Genomic DNA, 21,460 nt, shown 5'->3' on the forward strand with positions numbered 1-21,460 from the left:
GATGTCTTCAGCTCAAAACTGGATCATTGCTTGCAAGATATTTAAAGGAAAGTTACTGTACTACTTAGAAGAGAAAATTTCACTGAAATTCAATAGCCTGCATAATAAAGATCATGCCAGATTTTTGAGTGATCCCTTAAAAATATAGGCAGCAACTGCGTAAAGTAAACCAGTTTTTTTCCCCCATGTTCTTTTAATATCTTGCCAGTATGGCTATGGGATGTATGGTGAAACTCTGCTAGTCCTTCTTTCCCCCACCATGCACATCTAGAAGAGAAATTATGCATTATCTTCATGTTATTTTAATGAATGACAACTAAGGGCTTCCACATTAGGAAATTTGGCCACCAGGGCCAGGTACAGAGGTTATACTTTTAGAAATATAAGTGATTTGAAACTGGTCCATACCCATGACAGAAGTTCAGCACACAGACTGGTTTAAAAATAGTGGAATCCAATCTAAGATTTTCCCCTCCACCACTAAAAGGCAAATGTGTGTCCCATTCACTACCAATCTAAACTGCGTCTTTTACAGAAACCGATGTAACTTAGATTGATTCTGCCTTGGACTTTTTTAATGTCTGTACCCAACTGAGAAGGTGAAGTCCAAGATAACCTAGTAGGTCAGTAGCACAGCTAGAAGAGAGCTCAGGTCTCCTGTGTTCTAAATTAGTGTATTGTCTCCTATTCCACACTGAAAACTTACAAAAAGAGGTAAATGCCTTCAGAAAAGCATGGATGGACACGGATTATGTGATGTGATGGACATGGATTATGTTCTTTTTTGTTTTTAGCCAGAGATATATTTAAGTAATAAAAGAAATTATCCAAGAACCACCTATTTCAGGGGTATCATTAATTTTTATGGGAATTATGCATCTAACACCTGTTCAGATACTTCTAAAAATCCAATTAGTTATCTCTATGCATCTTTAGGTGCCTGAATACCTTTCAAAAGATGCTCTCTTAGTCCTAACCCTGCACTATTAAAGTCACTGTGATTTTTGTCATTGCCATCAAGCTTTTCATTATCAATCTAAAGCTTACTGAAGCCAATCAGCCTTCCAATGTAACAATTGCATTGCTTTTAGAACTAAACTGTAGTAAATTAGGATAGTTCTTTTGACTTCTCCTGACAGATGCCAATTTATACCTGCTGAGGATCAGACCTCAAGTGTGTAACTGATTATTCTTTAATTAGCAGATTTGGTAAACCAAGTTTAATCACTCCCCTTTTATTTCTTTTTTTTTTTTTGCTGCAAAGTAGCATTAAAATGTTAGGCTTATTGAATTCTAGTGAACATCTGCTTTTAGGGAGTAATAAATCAGCTGCTGAAAAATGAAGAAAGGGATGAAATCAGGACTATTGAAAACCTGCTGCGTGAACTATAGCATTACTACTACTAATACATTGTACTTGTTTGTTTAGTCACTTGATTCCTCTTTGCATTTAAGAGGCAAGGTGTGAGTATATTAATTTTCATGCAGATGTCTGTCTTTTACTACTTATATTCTTTATAGTTAAGACTGCTGTGATTCCTGATTTCTATAGACTTGACCTATAGTTACAGCAGCTGTTAATACATGTGTTCTGAGCACAAAACTAAGAATCAATGAACTAGAATTAGATGGCAGTTTTAAAATAAGTTGTGTGCATCTGCAACTGGACAGAAATAATGGATTGACATGGAAATGCTGATAATAAGTTTCAGTAGTTTCTGCATGGATGATGGCTATTGAGTTTAAAATATGAATCTTCTTACAAACCATTTGTTACTAACCTGCAAGTGCTGAAAGGTTATAGGATTACCATGTTTTTTACTTTGCAAATACACTGAATATTGCCTGGTTGGGATGATAATATCTGGAGTTTATTTGTATAGCAGCAGTTCATGCTGACCAGACCTTTTGTGAGGGATGAAAAAAAAAAACATAAAACCTAGAAAACATGGGAAAGCCTTACAATGATGAGTTTAACAAAAGGAAACAGGTAATGTAGGCCAAATGGAAAAGTGCCAGCAAAGACATCCTGAGGGCCTAGAGTTACCTCAACCACTGCCGAACAATATATCCCAACTGATGTAGTTCTGCTTTTTAATTTTGTTCAGCATTTCAATATAAATTGGAAAAATCCATTTATTTATATAAATGCACTAAAATTCCCACTTTATTTTATGTTGCTTGTACTTACAGGAGAGGAGAAAAGATGGATGGTGGGAAAGGGATTATGATTCAGGAGATCTTATTCAATTCCCTGTCTTGCCACACTTTATATGTGATCCTGAGCATGTTCAGTACTTCCAATTCCTCATCTATAAGAATGAGACTGATATTTCCTCTTTCATATGGTTGTTCTCATGATCTTTATAAAATGGATCAACAAGATGGCAGGAAGCCACCAGAATGTCCTGCAATATAAATACTAAATACAAAATGGTGACTAAATTCAAGAAGAGAAAAACAGGCCTATACCTTTACCTTGTGAATTTCAGGATGAAGGGAAATAACCCTTAGCTATGAATTCCTCCAAACCACCATGTTCTCATTTCATTTGAGAGACACAAAGAGATTTTAATAATCTGGAAGCATTGTCTGATAATATTACCTGACATAATTCCCAGAAGATCCATTTCTAAGAGTTTGGTAATTTCCATTTACTAAAATGTTTGCTTTGCATTTTTGAGGAAGATAAAAAATGTCTCAGAGGGGTGTTATGTTCTCACTTAAAATGGCAGGCCTCCATTAAAACCTATGTATTATCAGTGGCATATATCAGAATACAATTGAACCCAATGATGGCTGATTTAAACAGGCAAATAGTGCCTCAGTGCTGGTTAATGGATGATTACTGTAGCATATTTCACATTTTGAATCTTTAATGTTAATTGCTACTCAAGCAGCATTGAAGATGGCATTTTCTTCCTGCTAAGCTGCTCTTATACGCATGTGACCCTGTTGACTTCAGTGGAGTTTCTTCAGATTTACAGTAGTGGGACTCACAAAACTCAGGTCTCTCTGTATGAGAAAAATACTCACTCATCTGCTGATATATCAGAAATCTCCTCCAACTCCCTGATTATTAACTTCTGTCTTATTCCATTAGCTATCTCAATGATTTGGACAGGATGACAGCACCTGGGTATATTCCCAATGAGCAAGATGTTCTACACTCCCGAGTGAAAACAACTGGAATTATTGAGACTCAGTTTTCCTTCAAGGATTTAAACTTCAGGTATGAAAATTTTACCTGGATACTACTTCCTCAGTTTGTCAGATAGCTAGATCTTTGTAAAAGATTGGTGGGAAAGGGGGAAAGAGGGGGAGAACAATTTTAAAAAGATAACATAACTTTTCTGGGTACTACTTATCAAATATGGCTTATTGTAACAAACCACCCTGGGTGAAAGGCAGGTATGAGCACCTGATAACCCCAGCCCCCGCATCCCTGGTAAGTTTATCTATAACAGGGACTTGGAAGTCAAGTGTGAGGCTCCAGGGGAGGACAGGGCTAGGAACCATAGTCTGACAGAGAGGGGCTTGGAGCCCAGTGGGGATGCCTGGGGATGGGGCTGGCAGGCCAAGGACAGAGCTGAGAGTCAAGAGAGGCTTGTGCCCTGCTGATGGGTCTTGGAGCCTGAGGACAGGGCCTAGAGCCTATGGAAGGGGATGATAGGCCCAAGGATAGGGCTGGCTGCAAAGCTATGTGATGATGAGGCCTATTACTAGGCCATATGAAACATCTGTGAGGCATGGGACACATCAAGGGGAGGTTGAAGCGTATACAGAGGCACTTGTCAGTAGGGCAGCTAAAGGGTAGCCTCCCACCTGATTTAACATCAGACAATGAGGAACATCAAGGCATGGCAGGAGAGATGGGAGGGTGGCTAGCCCAGAAACAAGTGGGCAGGCCTGTATTGAGATTGGCCCCAGGAAGTGCACTTGTTACACTCATGTATTATAACATTAACAACCCAGTCACAGAATCTCTGAACCTTCATTTTTATCTGAGGGAACCGAGCTATTGAGACAGGCAAAATATTTGTGAGTAAACTTTCCAAGTTTAAATATATAATGATACCTTTTAGATCCCTAAAGTTAAGCCCCCAAAATGGAATCTTTAGCGTCTAAGGCCAGGTACAGACATTATACTTTTACTGGTATATGTGATCAGAAACTAGTCTATACCCATAACAGAACAAAAGTTCAACACACATAGACTGGTTTTAAAATGACAGAACTCAATCTAAAATAGACCTGGATCAATGTGACTCAAACTTAATCAAGTTAGGTTAGTCTAGTGAATCAAACTTTTGTACCAGATCCCCTATCGATTTATGCTAGGTCACTATCCACCACCATCCCAGGCTCCTTTGCAGCTCCCTGCTAAGCCCCTTGCACTTGCATTCATCCTGTCCTTGGCTGCTCCAGCTAAGCACCCAGTGGGCCCTAGCCCTGAGCTCTCCCTGAACCGAGTCAGCACTGGCCCAGATACTTTCTGCAGTCTTGCCTCCTATGTCTAGCCAACTGTCAGCCCCAGGCAGGTAGAGTGGGGGGAGGGGGGGAGGCATCTGTGTCTGTCACAAATCTTGTCATGAAGTACTCCATGATGTACACAGAAACCTGACACTGAACCCAGGAGAATCCCCATGGGCGAGTGCAGCATCACGGAGCCCAACCAGACTGCCAGGCATAGGCAAGCACTCCACCTCCCCTGCCACACTGTCCATCAGCCACAGGCATCTGTCAGCTGCAGGCAGGTTCTGCTGGGCTCAGTGTCAGGTTTGTGTGTATATACAGATGATACAGAAGAAACTTTGTGTATCTCCTTCACAGAAGATTGTAATATTATGTCTGTGTGAAAGAGGGCAGAATTAAAGCCACACAAGCAATATTAGCTTTACAGTTTTCAGCTTGTAAACATTGCCATCACTGTGTTCTTTAGAAGTATTTCTAAATGGAGCATATGCATATGCTTATCTTCTTTGTGCTCTGCCAGTCATTCTTTTAATATTTAAAGGAGTACAACTATTGTTTTCAAAATTAAAAAACTATACATTGAAATGGGACATGATTTTCAAAGATCCTCTGTACCTGAAAGTCCTGCTGATCAGACTGGGAGCTGGTCTATTTAAATAAGGCTACCTATATTCAGGTATCTTTACCTGAGGACAAACACAAAGAATTAGCCCCTTGTATGTGGCTAGACTGCAAAAAATTTAGGCTTCTTGAGCATTTTGACAGTACTTCCAATACTTCACTGTCAGTCATTTCTATACCTGAGTTAATATTACCATATCTGATTTCAGGTTTTTAGCTAGAGCTAAAAACAGTCTGAAGGGCTGTGAAACAGAAGAAAGATATTACCACAAATTGCTATCAGGAAACTTGAAGAGTGGACCATGAAGACTACTGAAAAAGATAGAGGGTTGTTAGCACCTGCAGAGTGTATACATATTAGTAGGAATTGGGAAAATGTTAATTAGTCATGAAGGCAGTCCACTCTTTCAGCACTGCCTGAATAGAAATGCCACTGTCCCTCCCAGACTTTTGATGTTAAAGTTTGGGTGGACCAGGAATCAAAAGGAGGTGCAACTGCACTACTTCAACCCCCTCCTGGATCTGCCCCTGCACATACAAACATGCACAAAAGACGTAGGTGCATGTGTACACCTGGATCTAAGCAACATTTGAATAATCAAGTACTGGTTAACAAATTAACAAAGCTCAAGTTCAAAGACACTCTGTGAGCGAGAAAAAGAAAAATATTAAATTTCCTGAAAAAGCTGTTTCCAACTCTTTTGTCAGCTCTAGAAATTAGAGTTTCATTCAGTATATGAAATATGAATAATCTCTTCTAACTTTCAGGACTCAATTTGTTCATGGTGAACCAAGTGGAGGATAAGTATATTGTAAGAAAAACAATTTCTGTAAAAAATGATTCCTGCCATGTTTATTAGATTCCTGCCATGTCAATTAAAACTGATTCACTCTTATTGAATCTTATTATTTCTGTTGCTAGCAAAATTAAGCTGCATTTCACTCCCACATAGGCTAGGGACAGACATACAAAAAGCCTGTGCCTGAATTGATTCAGCATTTGCAAGTTAGTCTAACCTGGCTAGGCTAAATCAGTTTGTAACTGTCCAGACATCCCAGGCTAGAAACTGGGGTGGGGGGAGGTGCTAGAGCAGCCCTCCCTTCCCTTCCATAGGGCTAAGCTAAAGCGGGGTGGGGAGTGCCTGCGCCCTAGCAGGATACTCTGATTAGGGAGCAATTCCCCCTCACACACACGCACACTTCTGACCAGCCCAGCAAGGAATTGACTCCCCATAAGTCAGGGTTTATCACCCCATTAAGAAAACAAAGGGACATTACCAGCTACCAGTTAATTCTGCTTTGTCCCATCTACCACAACACAGACCATAGCCAGCATGTGGTCTGCTAGCTAATGCTGAGAGGTGTCTGTGTAAAGCAGAGGGGATAAGACAGTCCTTGTTTAGCAGGGTGGGGAGAGGAGGTGGAGAGCAGGAGGAAGCCAGGCAAATGCCAGCAGTCTCTGCCAAGCCCCAGCCAGGGAGCAGAGGAGAGAGAGTGGCTCTGCTCTGGAGCAGAGAGTCCCACCCAGCCCAGAGAGCATGCCAGGATACTGGAGGAGTCTTGTTTAACTTAAACCAGCATGGGGTCTCGGACAGATATTTCGTAAATTGATTTGATCCAGATCAGTTAAGTCTGATACTACATTCAACCAGATTTAACTCAAAAACCAGTTTCAGCCATTTTCAAACTTGTTTATGTATCCTGAACGTCTGTTCTGTTATAGGTTTAAACCAGTTTCTGATCACTTAAACCGGTTTATGTGTAATGTCGGCCCCTCACCATAAAGTGCAAAATGTGGCTTGAGTTTCAAATATAAAATATTTTTCAAAGGATGGAGATAATGTAAGAAGGACTTTGCACCTTAAACTAACTTTGGGATTCAAAGTTTGCCAAACTTTTCCCAAAAAACAGGAGAGAGGAAGAACACTCATCCCTGGTACCTGAAGAAATGTGAAGATAAGTGAGAACCTTAAGGCCTCTATTCTGTCTGACCATGCTGGTCCTAAGGAACCAGATTCTTATACTGAAATCTCCAACTCAGGAGAGTGTTGTAGGATTGTGATGCAAAAAAAGTGGTCTTACCTCAGTCCCCCACAGATGGTATGGTACCTTCTTCTGTGTTTAAGAAGATTGGTGGTTTCCAGCTCTGCACTCGCTCCAGCACCTATAAAACGTGCTTATATGCTTATTTGAATAACAGCCATATTTAAATCCTTTTTTTCCTTTAATTATGGAGCAAGCATGTCATGTAGCAGATGCAACAGAGTGAAATTGCCAGGGCACAAAATAGATGTAACATACAAAACATTATAAGAGATCCTGCTAGTTACACAGCTATATAACAGATCAAGGAAGGATAAAGAAAACAAATAGCACCCATACTAGGCAATATATTATAACTAGTAGATTAACTACTGATTGGATTCCTAGTAATCTTATGTTGATCAGTTCCCTATAAATGTTACAATTAAAAAACAAAATAATACTATATTGAGGGTCTTTTTAATAGCCAGGGCCTCCTTAGTTCATTTCTATGAGCAGTTTAGAGCCCAGTCTTTCACTGAGCATCTCTGTCGGGCCCCCTTGACTACACTGGTGCTCTGCTTGAATATAGGGATCCACCACACGTTGCTTTTAGCATCACCTATTGGCCTCATCTCTACCACATATTTGTAAGTAATATGTAGATCGTTTTGACTTTCCAAAAAGAGTATTAGAGTAGTAGTTGGGTGAGCTTTGTAGTAGTTGGGTGAGATTGTAAGTTTGAAGGTATAAATAAGACTTCATAATTTACTGCTATACATGTTACATATGTTATTCCTTTTGCCTAGAATGTTTGACGTGGGTGGACAGCGATCAGAGAGAAAGAAGTGGATTCACTGCTTTGAAGGGGTTACTTGCATCATATTCTGTGCTGCACTTAGTGCCTATGACATGGTACTGGTAGAAGATAAGGAAGTGGTAAGTTGGAAGGAAAAAATAATATCTTATTCTGTGAAGTTTTAATGCAATGATGTCACATAAGAATTAATGCATCTCACAATAACTATTAAAAGCTGACTAAGCAGTATTTCTTCTTGACTAAAATAAGTTTATACACACACATTTGATATAGATATTGATAGAGATCTAGATGGAGAGTGATGCCTGGGGATGGAATTTATCAGCTTCTAATGAACAACTTCTGCTTCTTAACAGAACAGAATGCATGAAAGCCTTCACTTGTTCAACAGTATCTGCAACCACAAGTACTTTGCAACCACCTCCATTGTGCTATTTCTAAATAAGAAAGATCTCTTCCAAGAGAAAATAACAAAAGTTCATCTGCGTGTCTGCTTTCCAGAGTACAACGGTAGGTTTTAGGCTTCAAGAGGAATACTACATAAAAACAGTCAATGTGGAGGCTAATGAGAAGGTTATTAGAGCAAGAGGAGATGATGTCACCATTACTCTTTGTGGAGGTCAATGGTGTTTCACCTACTTACCTCATGTCGGCATCTGGATTTTTTTCCTTGCATTATCTAACAACATTCCATAAATGTAAATGCCTGTTCTCTTATGGATGTCAGAATTTTCTCTGCAGATAAAAAACAGCAGTTACTCCCAGTTGGTGAAGTGGAATATATATTACATAATCATATAACATTATGCTAACTGAAAAATGTGTCGCTATTCCAGAGTGTTATCCTAAGTATACAGTGTGGCCTTGAATTTCAGAAGTGGCTAGCAATTTTGGGTGCCCAACTGTAGAGCTTTACTTTCTATAACTTAGGATACTTAAAACATTATGGTCTAGACCCAGTGGAATTTTGCCAGTTTACATAAGCTGAGACTCTGGCCCTCCATAAACATGAGTAGACCCAGATATCACCATATCCAGATATTACTATATCCAGGCAACAAGTAGGTGAAGGACACCTGATTCACATCCTGCCCTGTGTTTGAAATAAGTCCTCAGAACAGTCTTCCATCCCTTTTCTGTGAGTGCTGGCAAAATTACATTAAGAAAAAAAGAACTTTGAACCCTTAAACCTATGCATTTTTCCTGCATTTTTCTTTTTTTCAATTTCTTTACTCCTTCCCCTTCTTCCCTCCTGCCACATCTATCATTTTTTGCAATCCTAATCCTGCTAACACTCCTAGCTCTTTCACTTACTCTTTCTCAGTTGCAGGCACTCAGCATTCACAACATTAGATGATTTATTTTTATGCTGACATTTCGATTTCAATGGCTAATTCAAACTTGACATTTTCAAGTTGGGGTACCTAAAGTTAAGTGCCTATGCTCTCCCTCCCATTTCCCATTCTCACTTCTCACCCCTATCAAAATCTTCTTTGTTAGTAGCGATTAGGATGCCCAAATTGAAAGTGTCTTGTTTCTGTTTTCTATTATTATCTCCAACTAGGAGCAAACACATTTGAAGATGCAGGAAATTATATCAAGAAACAGTTCCTAGACTTGAATGTAAAGAAAGAAGACAAGGAGATATATACTCACCTGACCTGTGCAACAGACACCCAGAATGTTAAGTTTGTTTTTGATGCAGTGACAGACATAATAATCAAAGAAAATCTGAAAGACTGTGGACTCTTCTAAGCATTTGTTTGCCACATCCCGCCTCCCAACTTCCCTCTTTCCTTTTCAAGCTCCCCCTACTCTTCTTTCTTGATCCTATATGATGAGTGTAAAGGAAAAAATGGAGGAGGAAAAAGATGGTGCACTCAGCTAAGGTTTGGTTAGATGTAATGCTGAGTCTTGACTGTAGTTCCCATTGTAGAAAGCCTCAGTTATGAGGACAATCATGAAAGTGCCACACAGGTTGCGTACCTACACGAGACACTAAATGTGCAGTAGACCAATTCTACTGTGCATTAGCACATCAGGCAAATACCATGGCAATGAGCTAATGTGCAGTAGAATTAATCTGCTGTGCATTAGGGTTGTACGAAGCGCCGGGTGGTGATTTGATTCAGAGGAGATTCGGCCCAATTCAGCTGAATTGAATCAGAAGATTCATTAAAAGGTTCAAATTGATTTGAAGCTCTCCAAATTAATTCAGAAAAGATTCTGAGAGCTTCAGTGATTTGGACAGTCCTTGCCCACTGCAGTAGGGAGCTGGACCTGGACTCCATGCTGGTAAGTAGGGATGGGGGGGGCAGAGAAGGGGGGAAGGGGACCATGGGGGACCCCATCCCCTGCCTGCTCCCCCAGCCCTCCCTGACCCCCTCCTGCTCCCCCAGCACGCCCCCCTCCATGGCTGCCCCACCTGCCCCAGCTCCTGGTGCTTTAAAAAAAGCCCCTACTCACCACGTGCTGCCCTTTGGGGGGTGATCCTTGCTGCCCTCCACTGCAGGGCAGCCATGGGGGGGCTGGGACAGTGGGGGGGGGGTCAGGGACTTGTGGCACAGCCCTCCATGCAGCGTGGGGCAATGTGGGGAAGCAGGGATCGCCCCCCTGCTGGGCAGCAGCCAATGAGTGGGGGCTTTTTTTTTTCAAAGTGCCAGGAGCTGGGGTGAGTGGGCTGGGGATGGGACCTGTGTGATTCAGACATTCAGCTGATTTGGCAGCAGCCATATCTCTGAATGAGATTCGTCCAAATCAATTCGGGACACTGATTCAAGTTACCGAATTGAATCACTATACTCTGAATTGGCCAAATCCAAAGTGAATACTAGCCACTTTGCACAGGCCTACTCTGCATTAATATCACAAAAAAGCCTATGCTGGAACTACTGCGCAGTAGCACCAGTTACTGCGCATTACATTAGTACCTGTTATCACAGATACTAAACATAATGCGTTTTAACTACAGCACATTAGTGCACATGTAGACATGTCCAGTGGTTGGGAAACATGACACTGATCTGAAGAAATGTAGGGAACTAGCAACTTCCATGAGAATCAGTGGGAAATCAACACAAATTGCAGGTGATCAGTATTTCCCAGGATAAGACTCCATAATCTTTAATCAAAAAAGGGAAAGAAAATGAGAAGTTGGGGTGAAATGGATAATATGGAGCTGACGTTGTGAGGTATTGTGTTTCTTTAAAGGGTTAAGAAAACCTTAGCATTAAACAAGTCCAAATGTTCTCTAATAGTTTCTTTTCAGTTTTGCTTGTGTTTTTGTATCAGGTTCATGATAAAAAAAATGTTGGATTAAATCCATAAATATTGATTTATGCAAGTATAGCATACATTATATTTAATTCATCTATGATAAAAACAATGCAATAATAATATTTCTGTAGAAAAAAATAGGGAATCTATATACATATAAACACACAATGCATGCATATAAAATTTGAAGTGGGGCTACTGGATGGATGTAGGCACCAACCATTTTTTTTTAAAGTAAAACTGATTGAGAATGAATCAAATTACTCATTATATAAATTACTGTATATTCCTTAGGAATAATCTGCAAACCTTTCTTTTTAGTTCCTAGGAATTGACTGTAGAGTCCTGAGATCACCTATTGATAGTTCCATTGGAACTGCTATTCCATTTCCCCTGAATTTGGTGTAGTCACTTGTACTGAGACAACAGGTATAATGTGCTTGAAATGCTACCATTTTATATCTCTGCACTGGAGGGCTAGACTAGATAATCTTTGAGATCCCTTCCAACACTATGATTCTACAGTTCTACTTATGGAGGTAAGTGCTATGCCTGGTATAAGTATTCGCAGGAACAGTCACATAAAATACTGCGTGCAATTCTGGGCGCCGCACTTCAAGAGGGATGCGGATAACCTGGAGAGGGTCCAGAGAAGGGCCACTCGTATGGTTAAGGGCCGGCAGACCAAGCCCTATGAGGAGAGACTAGAGAAACTGGACCTTTTCAGCCTCCACAAAAGAAGGTTGAGAGGCGACCTTGTGGCTGCCTATAAGTTCATCACGGGGGCACAGAAGGGAATTGGTGAGTTTTTATTCACCAAGGCACCCCCGGGGGTTACAAGAAATAATGGCCACAAGCTAGCAGAGAGCAGATTTAGACTGGACATTAGAAAGAACTTCTTCACAGTTCGAGTGGCCAAGGTCTGGAACGGGCTCCCAAGGGAGGTGGTGCTCTCCCCTACCCTGGGGGTCTTCAAGAGGAGGTTAGATAGGCATCTAGCTGGGGTCATCTAGACCCAGCACTCTTTCCTGCCTATGCAGGGGGTTGGACTTGATGATCTATTGAGGTCCCTTCCAACCCTAACATCTATGAATCTAAATCCTAACATCTATAAAATATGACCGACTAAAAATGTAAATGTTCAAGAAAAATATTATTTAACTGTTTTAGGGATTTGAAATTGCGTCTTGGAAAATGGAATGCTAAACACCAATTTTTAAAATAAAAAATAAAGTTTTGTTAGACAACTGACCTACTCCTCAGGTCATTAGGTGTCTGAAAGCTCACCTAACATCTATCCCAGCTGTACACTTACTCCAGTAGAACATTTTGCAGCCCTCCACCCCAGCTGCCATCAAATCCTTGTTTTGCACAATTCCTGGCCCATTATGGCAGCAATGGCACTCCAACCTTACTGCAAGGAAGTTTTGAACATTCTGTTATAATTTTCACTGCCCACTAATTAATAAGCTCAATGATAATAGACCAATATTATTTAATATCTTCATCAGCAATTTGGATGAGGGCATGGAGAGCACCTTCTCCAAGTTTGCTGATGATACCAAGTTATGGGGCAAAGGAGGGCAGGGAGCAGATTCAGGCTGACCTGGACAAGTTGGATCAATGGGCAGAGAGAAATAGGATGCAATTTAATAAAGATAAATGTAAGGTACTCCATCTGGGAAGGAGGAACCCCCAGCACACCTACAGGTTGGGGAGTGTCTTTCTCAGCAGCTAAGGGGCAGAGAGGGATCTTGGAGCCATAATTGACTCCAAGATAAGCATGAGCCAGCAGTGTAACAAGGCCATCAACAAGGCCAATCACACCTTTTCATGCATGAGCAGGTGCATGACTAATAGAACAAAGGAGGTGATGCTCCCCCTCTATGCGGCACTGGTCAGGTCGCAGTTGGAGTACTGTGTCCAGTTTTGGGTGCCGCACTTCAAGAGGGATGCAGGGAATCTTGAGAGGGTCCAGAGGAGGGCTACTCACATGATTAGTGGCCTTCGTGATAGATCCTACGGGGGGAGGTTGAGAGAGCTAAATCTCTTCAGCCTTCAAAAGAGATGGCTGAGGGGAGATCTTGTGGCCACCTATAAATTTATTAGGGGAGGTCAATGGGGAATAGGGGATGTGCTGTTTACTAAGGCGCCCCAGGGAGTGACTAGGAATAACGGGTGTAAACTAGTTGAGAGTGGATTTAGGTTAGACATTAGGAAGAAATTTTTCACAGTAAGGGTGGCCAGGATCTGGAATGGGCTTCCTAGAGAGGTGGTGCTATCACCTAGCTTGGAGGTCTTCAAGAGGAGGCTAGATAGTCACCTGGCTGGGGTCATCAGACCTCTGTCCTCTTTCCTGCCAGGGGCAGGGGGTTGGACACAATGATCCATTGTGGTCCCTTCTGACTCTACAATCTATGAATCTATGAATCTATAAGTTCAGAGTCAGTGTGCTTAGTCTGTCATGCAAAGACCAATACCATTTGTGCAGGCCCATGAAAATATAGGTTTCTTTCTGAGCAGGCTACTCTGTAAAACACTAAATTAAAGGTCATAAATCACTGAATTTAATGTCATAAAAAGAATAAACAGTAAGGCAAATGTTACTCAGTTCCACTAATGTAAACAGTCAACAATCCAGGAACTACTTGTGGCACTGTCTGCAAACACAGAAGACTGTAGTTCTCCTTTTGCTATCCAGTTAGAAGCCAGTTGTTTAGATTCTCCTTTCCATTCTTGGCATCTGTCCTGGGATGGACAATAAATATGCCAGGTATGAAGGTGTGTCTTGTATGAAAGCCTGTAGGATAGAAAGCAAACTAAGATCAGCAGGTAGCCCCCAGATGGAAATATTTTAGGTCACCAGCAATCTGATATCAATGCCATTCTCTAACCATAGGAACATCAAACTCATAAGGAGTGACTCTAAGAGGTGGCTATTTAGAAGAAGTTAAAGGGCCTAAACAGACTCTGCATGGGCAACTGGTGCCTCCTGAGTTTGGGGAGACACCAGATCGCTGATGGGGGGCGGGGTCCCCCCAGCAGCCAATCACCAACCGGAGGGGAGGTCCCCCAGTGGCTGATCACTGACCAGAGGGGGTCCCCCAGGGGCCAATTGCTGAGCCAGTGGTTAAACTGGAAGTGCACTTCTGATTTCAGGGCTGGCGAGTCCATGCAGTGCATGGCCAATCTCAGGGGGTACACGTGCACCCGTGCGCACCCCCTACATGTCACCAATGAGACTGTTTAAGTAAGTGAAGAGGAAATGACAGAAATTGATAGGGTATAAATGTAAGATTAATAAGATCCTATTAAGAAAGGTCCACTATTAATTTTAGGTCTAGGAAAAATCTTCATGTTGGTGACATTTCTTAGACTATGGAAGGGTCTGCCCTCATTTAAGACTCTTAAAATTAAGCTGTAAACACACACAGAATAGTTTATCATAGTGGATGGTCCTTCACTGACAGGGAGGGTCAAGATGACCAAATACAGTGGATCTCTGCCACCTCTATGTATATATATTCTACTCTGAATTGTAATTCTTCCTTGATTAATTCATTATTTGTATTTGCAATAATGTATGTTCATTGCCAAGACATCTGGTTTTGCCTGCAGCAATAAATCATGTTTAAAATGAATACTGTCAAGAGTGGCAGCATCAGAATTAATTTCCAGATGCCCTGATGGTATAATTTAAGCTAAGATCTTTGTAAAAAGCATCATTTATAATTACAGGGTCCACAGGTTATTCGTGATACCCTTTACGTCCCAAAACTTTTCAACCTGAGCAAATGCACAGGCCTTAAACTGTAACCTGAAGGTCAAGTAAATATAAGATTCTCCGCTAAGGATTTTCTTGCTTCATCCTCTCAAGTTACTTTTTGGTTGCTGCTGGAGATAAAAGTGGAGATAAAATGGCATCAAGTATTGTGTACAGTTTTGGGCTCCACTTTTTAAAATGGATGCGAAAAAGTCAGAGAAAGTCCAGAGATGGGCAGCAAAAATTATAGAGGACTTGGAAGGTAAGACATATGAGAAGAGGTTGAAGGAAACAGCATGTTCATCTTTCAGAAGAGGTGATTAAGAGGGAACATGATATCAGTCTTCAAATAGCTGAACGGCTGCCACAAAGGAGAGGGAGAATATCTTTTCTCCATTTCAACAGAGAGTATATGTAGCAATGGCTCAAAATTGTAGCAAAGGAAGTTTAGATTGACTACTAGGAAAAACTTCACTGCTGTAACAGTGAGACAGTTGAGCAGATTTCCTAGGGAAGCTGTGAAATCTCCTTCATTGGAGATTTTCAGTAAGTTAGGTAATTATGGTTAGGGATAATCTAGTAATACTTGGAGTATTTTATGAAGAACAACAGTTGGAAACACAGGAGCCCCCCACGTCTGGATTCTTAGGGGATCACAAGAAGACCTCTGCAGCCCAGCGCAGCTGGATATTGGAGAGGACAATGCTCAATAGCAGGAAAACAAAGCAGAACTCAGAGGTTCCTAGTTAAAAGGTCTTGCCCTACTACTCAAGGTCAAACTGATCGTGACATATGGGGCCAGGAAGAAACTTTACCCCACAGTCAGATTGATATGCTTTCCTCTGTAGCAGGGGGCATCATCCACTTCCTTAGACTTCTTGGGCACATCCAGGCAAGCACAGTTCTCTGAACTGCAAGGGCACGCTACCCAAGCATGCTCTGCTAAAAAGTGGAGTCAGGAGGATAGGGGCTGCGCTGTGGCTGCGCTGGTCGCCAGGCTCCGCCCGGCAGGATCACTGTGGCTGCAGCTCTGGGAGGCCCCCAGGACCCCAGGTAAGGATGCACAGTGTTGACCCCAGCCTCTCTTATGCCACCCAGGACAACTGGCCACGCGCCAAAGCACGTATGGCACGGGAGTTTCCCAGGGACGCAAGGTGCACTGCTGCTACTTGTCCCCAGAGAACCAAATGTCTATGCACGTCTGAACATGCCCCTTGAGTGCTTTTAACAACCTAAAAATGGCAGGGCATTGATGGTGCCCTCATCCCTCTGCTCTAGCTGTGGTAATCAGGGTATTTTGAGTGTCTCTGTACAACAGGGTTGTTTGTGCAATTCTAGAAATAGGTTACACAAAGATTGTATAGTTTGGTTCAGATACAGATGTTTCTGCCTTGAGCAGGGCATTGGATTAAATTAGCCCTTTTAGCACTACATTTTCCATTATTCTCTTTCTAAGTATGATCCAGACTGGCTGTTGTGGTTTTTTTCCAATATTGGGATTGGACCCACCAACTAAGTAAATGAGCTTTGGAGTTGAAGGGGCACTATAAAAAAAGCAACCACCCAAAACTGAAGATCACTGGTTGGAGACATACCTCTGCTGCTTTTAGCCATCAGGAAGGACCTCAGAACCAGGACCACATCTATGAAAAGACTAATATTTGCCTCCAAAATACCTGCATATAAAATTTGATTTTTTTAACTGAACCTAAGGCAAATTATCTGTAAAACACAGCTCTTCTTTTCAAAAATCACCTTATTCTCCCTTCAAAGCAAATTCAGCTTGCTTAAATTCATCCCAAGAAGAAATTCATTGCTTCAGCATTGCTGCCAAAAGTTTCACCATTTCCCTTTAAGTAACCAGTCACAAAAGAAATAAATTGCTGGTGCAGAACAAGAGAACTTCTGGAGCCTAGAGAGATCTATATTAATTCCCTACTTGTTCTGTTGTTTTCTCCCATTTGTTTTCTTTAAAGACATAATTTATGTCATCAATTACTTTTCAGAATTTGATTAATATTTCATGAACCAGCATGCAGAGATGGCAAACATGAACAGAAGCATGATAAATGCTAGTTACTGAAAGGTACAGATTGGCACAGCATGACTCCAACATCTTCCAGCAGAAAGTGTTTTGGAACCTCCATCAAAAGCAGCACGTCTAAAAGCAGTAGTAATGATATCAGTAAAGTAAGGAAGGGCTTGGTATCAGGCTTATACAAAGACATGATTGCTAAACATTTTGCAACTGAATTAGCATTGTTCATTTTGCGGTGAGAGGGGAGAGAAACAGGTTTCAAAGATTAAATTCCTTTTGTAGTGAAGGGAACAATTCAAAAGAAAATAATTAAGCCAATATCTTCTCTCTCTGAAATCAACTGACTCGATTGCCTCAAAACTCGTATTTAAAGAGTGAGTAGATACTGGCTAGCTACATTTCTACAGCCATCTTGCAAGGGTGTATATATAACTGCAACCACATGGGGGCATATTGACACCATTTTTCTCCTGTCAACTATGCTACTTTCTTAAACTTCAACATCAATTCTGTACTGCTGCCAATTTGCTGTATAAAAAGAAGAAAACAAAAATGGATTAAAAATAATTCCTTCTAGGCACACAATTTATGCTTCCAGTTCAGTAATATACAATAACATCCAAGCAAATACTGTGATATAAATACATATTTTGTATGCACAATCATGTGTGTGGAATAAACTTAGCTGAGTGAAAACTCTCCCAAATTACAATCCATGAAACCGAAATGTAATAGAAGTTATAGACCCTACTAAATCTCCCAATAAGGTATTTTTGTTTACAACAAATCAATGTAGTCTGCAGGATCATTCATTGTCTGACTTCCATAAGCCATTCTGCTAAGGGCTAATCTTGCAACCATTGAAATGAATGGCACAACTCCTTCTGATTGCAATGGGATACAAGCAGGCCTTTCTACCTTAATGCCACTGCCTAGGTGTTATAAAGCACTTTTCCTCAGTAAATCTCAAAGCATTTTACAAAGAAGAATGGGTTTCATTATCTCTGTATTACAGAAGGGAAAAACTGAGATAGAGAGAGAGAAAGAGATGGACTAAGTTAAGGTCACAGAGAAAAAGCCTGTGGCGAATTTAAGACCAGAACCAATGCCTCCTAGTTACCAGGAGAGAGTCCTGTCCACTAGACCACACTGCCTTCCCTAGTTTCCCCTCAAAGACATGATTCAGAAAATAACAAACAATTCTGCTGCACACAAAGTATTCATTTGTATTTTCATTTTTCTGCAAACCTCAATGAATCCAAAGAACCTGAAGAAAGGCTGTAAGCTTCCAGTGCAGGGGCAGATTGCTACAAGTTAAGTTCAGGTACGCCACATGTTAAGCCCTGCCCCAAGTGCTGATGTACTCCCTACCCGCTTCCAGACTGGCCTTGAGCAAAGTACAGCACGGCAGCTACTTCTGCCATCTATATGGCACACATGCCATGGCTTAGCTATCTGTTTTCTAATGTATACCTTTTCCCTTTTCCCATATCATCCACACTGCTGAATGGTAAAATAAAGGAGGGCGGCATTTGCATTTTATTTATTACTTCTGTTTGTAGTCAGGGGCATTTTTATACCTGACCATAAGATCATTTCAGTTTCCTATCATGTTTCTGTCAAAAGCCCAGTAAAATAGTGGAACTGTACAAAACACAACAAAAACAGGGAAAGTGCTAATTCACTTTGCCAGGACAGAAATAAGCCTCTCATTACTGAATTTTTCAAAAAGAAATATTATGTATGGTGATTTCTTGATTGGCTGTGTTCACGGGGCAAACCATAGGCTGGGGTTTTTAGAATCACTGAGCAAACTGTTGGGTTTGTCATTGACATGGGTTCATTAGAGGCAGGTCCTGTCAGACCAACCTGGTGGCCTTCTATGACCAGGTCACCAAGTCCCTGGACGCAGGTGTCGTGGTGGACGCAGTCTTTCTGGACTTTAGGAAGGCCTTCGATACGGTCTCTCACCCCATTCTCATTAAAAAACTAGGAGACTGCGGTGTCAATGCCTACACAGTCAAATGGGTCACTAACTGGCTGGAGGGGCGCACCCAGAGAGTGGTGGTGGACGGGTCTTATTCGACCTGGAAAGATGTAGGCAGTGGGGCTCCCCAGGGCTTGGTCCTCGGGCCCACACTGTTCAACATCTTCATCAGTGATTTGGACAACGGGGTAAAATGCACCCTGTTCAAATTTGCAGATGACACTAAGATGTGGGGAGAAGTGGGCACACTAGAAGGGAGGAATAGGCTGCAATCAGACCTAGACAGGTTACAGGGGTGGGCGGATGAAAATAGGATGGGTTTCAACACTGACAAGTGCAGGGTACTGCACCTGGGGAGGAAGAACCAGCTGCAGACCTACAGGCTGGGGAACTTCCTTCTCGTCAGTGCAGAAGCAGAAAAGGATCTTGGAGTCATTATTGAGGCCAATATGAACATGGGCCAACAGTGTGGGGATGCAGTCAGGAAGGCCAACCGCACCTTGTCATGCATCCACAGATACATCTCGAGCAGGTCCAAGGAGGTGATCCTCCCCCTGTATGTGGCACTGGTCAGGCTGCAGTTGGAGTACTGCATCCAGTTCTGGGCGCCGCACTTCAGGAGGGATATGGACAACGTAGAGAGGGTCCAGAGGAGGGCCACTAGCATGATCAGGGGGCAGCAGGGCAGGCCCTACAAAGAGGGGCTACGGGACCTGAACCTGTTCAGCCTTCACAAGAGAAGGCTGAGGGGGGATCTACTGGCCTGTTACAAAGTAGTCAGGGGGGACCAGCAGGCATTGGGGGAGTCCCTGTTCCCCCGAGTAATACCAGGAGTGACTAGAAATAACGGTCACAAGCTGGCAGAAGGTAGATTCAGACTAGACATCAGGAGGCGCTACTTCACTGTCAGGGCAGCTAGAATCTGGAACCAACTTCCAAGAGAAGTGGTGCTGGCTCCTACCCTGGGGGTCTTTAAAAGGAGTCTAGATAAACACCTGGCCGGGGTCATTTGACCCCAGTACTCTTTCCTGCCACAGCAGGGTGGTCAGACTTGCTGATCTGCTCAGGTCCCTTCCACCCTACCAACTATGAAACTATGAAACTATGACTTCAATGAGAGACGAAGTGTTAGGTAAAGGCTGACCACTGACAAATCAACCACCAGGATCAGCAGTAAACTTGAGTGACTCCCCAAACCTCTCCTGAAGTGGTTCAAGCGGGTGCCATCTCTGTGATCAAAAAAGTTATATTGCTATTCCTGCATGAGTGCTCCAAGCCCTGCTTTGGTGAAGTCTGCACCCTGTGCTTGTCAAAAATGAATATGATCATCAGTTTTACTGGCTGGGTGACTCTAGAAATCCAGATCAGTATCTTTATGAAGGATAAGAGATCAGGCAATCTACTGTTTGTATATGGATGTGCTAAAATTTTAGCAAATAGAGTAAGTTAATGTACCATATGCTTTATCCCTTGCTATGTGATGCAGTACTATAAAGTAACCTTAAAGCTAGGTCAAAGGATTTTTATATTGCCAAAGCAGCCAAGAGAACCGTGGATAAAATTCTATTTTTTCCTCACATTTATTAAGATTATCTTTAATCTGTAGATTAAAAAATACCAATATATATAAACATGGCTGCTTGTACCATTTAGAGAATAAACAGCTACATGTGTTGTATCCTGGCACCTGCTTTTCTAACAGTGGTGTAGAGTGATTTAAAGATAAGGAAGAAAAAATTACTTTATTTTCTTCCACAAAGTTTTCTCCTACCTCTTATCCTTTCTTCCTTCTATTCACTTTTACTTTCTTCCTCTTCCTCCACTCCTGCAGGCTTTGCATCCACTAAGAAGTCTGAGATAAGCTCTTCCTGGCTCAAAAAGCAGTTACCCCCAACAGAACAGTCAAAAGGGCACAAACCTATTTCTGAGAACTGTCAATGGAAGAAGGTTTAGAGAAAGAAGCAACTGAGTTCATGATGTATTGAATTATCCACTACTGCACTGGAGTGGAATATCTCCTATTCCCAATTCAGGAGAACACTTAAGTATGTGCTTAAGTACATGCATGGTCCCACCAATGTCAAGCAAGTAACAGAAGTCAGAAGGTCAGCCTCCCTCCTTATGAGTCAGTCAGTCTTTTTCTAATAAATTGGATTAACGACCCTGCTGTCTAGTCTTCTCTCCACAGGGACCTGTAATTCTTACTAGTGTCAATAGGATTTCATGTGCCCATGGAGAAGAAAATAACCACATCACAAGTTAATCAGTAGTGTGCACTGCATATCCTAAAACCATTTCTAGGATACCACGGCTAAGAAGCCTTCTGAAAATACAGACTTACCATAACATCTAAAAAGAATATGGCTGACATCAATCAAATGGATTTTGAGGTTTTAGATAATGAATGTCTCAAAAGCCTCTTAACCTTGGCACAATCCAGAGTCCATTAGAAAGGAA

At 41.7% G+C, this 21,460-nt stretch overlaps 1 protein-coding gene across 1 annotated transcript in view; it reads left to right on the forward strand.

The window, feature by feature from the left end:
- Positions 1-10,241, forward strand: part of GNAT3 (G protein subunit alpha transducin 3) — a 34,197-nt gene extending 23,956 nt beyond the window's left edge. The window contains exons 5-8 of the mRNA XM_006260159.4: positions 3,104-3,232; positions 7,929-8,058; positions 8,296-8,449; positions 9,504-10,241. Of these exons, the coding sequence (XP_006260221.1) occupies positions 3,104-3,232; positions 7,929-8,058; positions 8,296-8,449; positions 9,504-9,694 (604 nt within the window). The 3' untranslated portion in view covers positions 9,695-10,241. The remainder of the gene's footprint in view (positions 1-3,103; positions 3,233-7,928; positions 8,059-8,295; positions 8,450-9,503) is intronic.
- Positions 10,242-21,460: the final 11,219 nt, after the last annotated feature.

This window comes from Alligator mississippiensis, chromosome 4, assembly GCF_030867095.1.
Source record: "Alligator mississippiensis isolate rAllMis1 chromosome 4, rAllMis1, whole genome shotgun sequence".
Classification (NCBI taxonomy): domain Eukaryota; kingdom Metazoa; phylum Chordata; order Crocodylia; family Alligatoridae; genus Alligator; species Alligator mississippiensis.